The following is a 3,366-nucleotide window of genomic DNA, read 5'->3' on the forward strand; positions in this document are numbered from 1 at the left end:
GCAGATCCCCCACTCAACCATTACCATCAAGCCAGGGGATCAACCCTGGTTCAATGGAGAGGGCAGGAGGGCACGCCAGGAGCAGCACCAGGCAGACCTAAAGATGAGGTGTTACCCTGGTGAAACTGGACTACTTGCATGGCAAACAGCAAAAACAGCAAGTGATAGACAGAGCTCAGCGATCCCACAACCAGCAGATCAGACCTAAGCTCTGCAGTCCTGCCACATCCAGTCGTGAATGGCGGTGGACAATTAAACAACTCACTGGAGGAGGAGGCTCCACAAATATCCTCCTCAAATATGGTCAGTGCAGGCTCGATGAGCCAAATGGTGTCTTTCTGCACTGTCGAGATCCTATAATTCTGTGAACACCATTGTAACAATTAGATTTAATCCATTTCATGTGATCTATGCTTTTATTTGCCATCTGATTTTAATGATTAAAAAATTTCAGTCACTGTACAAAAATTGTGAAAAATTTCTACCTCCCTGAAAGCACCTATTAGCCTCGCATTCCATCCACTGCCCGACCTGATCAAAGCTCTCTCATTGCAGCTCCTCCAATTATATCCGTAATTCCCTCTTGAAACTTCCTGTCAAATCAGCTCCCCTCAGTCCCATTTAAGCAGCCCAGTGTCGATCCAAACACCTCGCTGTGCAGAATTCTCCTCACCCCCCGCTCTGGCTCGCGCCAGTTTTGCCATTTTTGACGGGGGGTCAGTGTGAGGCCTCTCCAAAATGGCTTCCCTCCTTCACTCGTCTCCAGGGCAACGCTTATCTGCTGCGTCCTCCAGTGATTTCCAGTTGCTCAGCAGCTCAGAGGGATTCACCCCGTGAGAGGTGACGAGTTTCCGAAAACCACAAACAGAAAATGACACCTTTCCATTGAAGAACTTTCGCTCCGAGTGGATTTCCACAGGATCAATCTTCAACTGCGCCAAACACAGCCCGACGTAAACATCCTCCAGTTTAAAGTGGGGGATGAAACTGGAAACATTCAAGACTCGATTGGCAACATCGGTTGAAAGCACGTACCCAGTGCCGGAACAGAATGGTGGATAGCTATTCTGAGGATATTCCTGTTCACTGGCGTACCATTTACTATTTTTGTCCCTGATGGGTCCGAAACCCCTCATGACAAAGCCGGTGAAGATGTTCTTGCGATTCTTTCCCAACAAGAGCTCGGTCAGATAATCCGGGTTGACAAACATGTCGGAATCGGTCTTCATCACGAAGGAGGTGGACGGACAGAATCGGTTCACCCACTCCAGCCCCATCAGTACCTTGGTGGTCAGGTTGTAATAAGAGTCGGTGAAATTTTTCTGGATGATGTCCTTGTGCAGTGAACTTTCTTTCAGCAGCTGCTCCTGATGCTCTCGGCTGTACCCCAGCAGGAAGTAGGTCACCACCCTCTGGCCATGGGTTGTCCGCGCTCTCCCCCATGTCTGCCGAATGGCCGAGCGACCTTCCAACAGGTCCTGGGCACTGGTGACCAGAAGGACCAGGAATGGGGGATTGGTGTCACAGCTGCTGTTGGGCAGCATGAGGAAGGAGTGGTCATTAAACTTCGTCAAGTGCAGAAAATCAAGCCTGAACTGGCTAAAATATCCAAGTCTAATAAATATCAGCAACGAGGGGACAAAAACAAAAAGACATTTCTTTTCTCGATATAACTTGAAATGTCTTGCAGCAGAAAATAGCCCCATGCTTGGAACTCCCTGCAAAATAAAATAAACAGCTTGGTTTTCATGGAATCCCGGTAATCTAAGGGAAAATACTTTCCAAAATTAAGAGTATTTGGTTTGACTTCAAACACGGGAACAGGAGGAGGCCATTCGGCCCCTTCTCCTGCCTGTTACACGGGAACAGGAGGAGGCCATTCAGCCCCTTCTCCAGCCTGTTACACAGGAACAGGAGGAGGCCATTCAGCCCCTTCTCCAGCCTGTTACACGGGAAAAGGAGGAGGCCATTCAGCCCCTTCTCCAGCCTGTTACACAGGAACAGGAGGAGGCCATTCAGCCCCTTCTCCAGCCTGTTACACGGGAACAGGAGGAGGCCATTCAGCCCCTTCTCCAGTCTGTTACACAGGAACAGGAGGAGGCCATTCAGCCCCTTGTCCAGCCTGTTACACAGGAACAGGAGCAGGCCATTCAACCCCTTCTCCAGCCTGTTACACAGGAACAGGAGGAGGCCATTCAGCCCCTTGTCCAGCCTGTTACACAGGAACAGGAGGAGGCCATTCAGCCCCTTCTCCAGCCTGTTACACAGGAACAGGAGGAATTCCTTTAATCAGAGGCTCATGAGAAGTTCAGTAAAGGCACGAACCAACAGAGCGACAGAACCATTCAGTGCAGGTGGACAAAAGAAAACACAAGCAGTTGTCACAGAACAAAATACCTCAGAGATTGAGAGTCCTCGTGTAAGATGTTCGATTTCAGGGTCACGGTTCAGCTTCCAATTGGGTTTGTCTGTTTGGGGGTGTGGTGATGCTGATGGTAAATAATGGACCCTGAAGCAGCCTCGATAACAAACGGACACAACTCCACAGCCCAGATCTTGCCCGCAATCACTACCACAAGAACTGAGTCTCCTCTGTGACTGCAAGCAAGAAGGTGTGGCTTTGGAATGCATCAGAAAAATTTCACCATCTCCTTTCGGTTAATGTGTAAACTTGCTGTTTGAAAATCCTTGTCAGCGAATCTTATGAGCTTCCTCCAGATAATGTGTGTGCAATAAACTGGCCCATCCATAATATTCCTACAGTGCAGAAGAAATACTTTTGGACCTATTGAGTCTGCATCGACTCTCCGGAAGAACACGTTACCCAGGCCCAACTTGCTGCAATATCTCTGGAACCCCACGCATTTACCATGACAAATGTGTCTAACCTGCACATCTTTATACTGGGATGAAAGTGGAGCACCGAGGAAACCCATGCAGACACGGGGAGAACATGCGGACTCCGCACAGACAGTCTCAAGGTTGAAATTGAACCTGGGTCCCTGATGCTGTGACGCAGCAATGCTAACCACTGTGCCACAGTGCTGCCCAAGGAGATTCCTTCAAACCGCGTCAACAATAATCAAACTCAGAGTCCAATATTACTGGATAAAGAAGAAAAATGTTGTAAGCATGGACACTGTTGATGGCCAATTGAAATCCATTGAAGAGCAGTGAGTCTCTCCATTGAAGAGCAGTGAGTCTCTCCATTGAAGAGCAGTGAGTCTCTCCATTGAAGAGCAGTGAGTCTCTCCATTGAAGAGCAGTGAGACTCTCCATTGAAGATCAGTGAGTCTCTCCATTGAAGAGCAGTGAGTCTCTCCATTGAAGAGCAGTGAGTCTCTCCATTGAAGAGCAGTGAGTCTC

General features: G+C 48.7%; 1 protein-coding gene across 1 annotated transcript; it reads right to left on the minus strand.

The window, feature by feature from the left end:
- Nucleotides 1-400: 400 nt before the first annotated feature.
- On the minus strand, nucleotides 401-2,594 carry LOC144505538 (beta-1,3-galactosyltransferase 5-like). Its single transcript, XM_078231665.1, has 2 exons — nucleotides 2,398-2,594; nucleotides 401-1,718 (listed from the first exon to the last, which is right to left on the minus strand). Exon 2 carries the CDS (start codon nucleotides 1,704-1,706, stop codon nucleotides 753-755), a length of 954 nt encoding a protein of 317 aa, XP_078087791.1. The 5' UTR covers nucleotides 1,707-1,718; nucleotides 2,398-2,594; the 3' UTR covers nucleotides 401-752.
- Between the last annotated feature and the right edge of the window lie 772 nt (nucleotides 2,595-3,366).

The sequence above is a fragment of the Mustelus asterias genome, chromosome 16 (genome assembly GCF_964213995.1).
Source record: "Mustelus asterias chromosome 16, sMusAst1.hap1.1, whole genome shotgun sequence".
Classification (NCBI taxonomy): domain Eukaryota; kingdom Metazoa; phylum Chordata; class Chondrichthyes; order Carcharhiniformes; family Triakidae; genus Mustelus; species Mustelus asterias.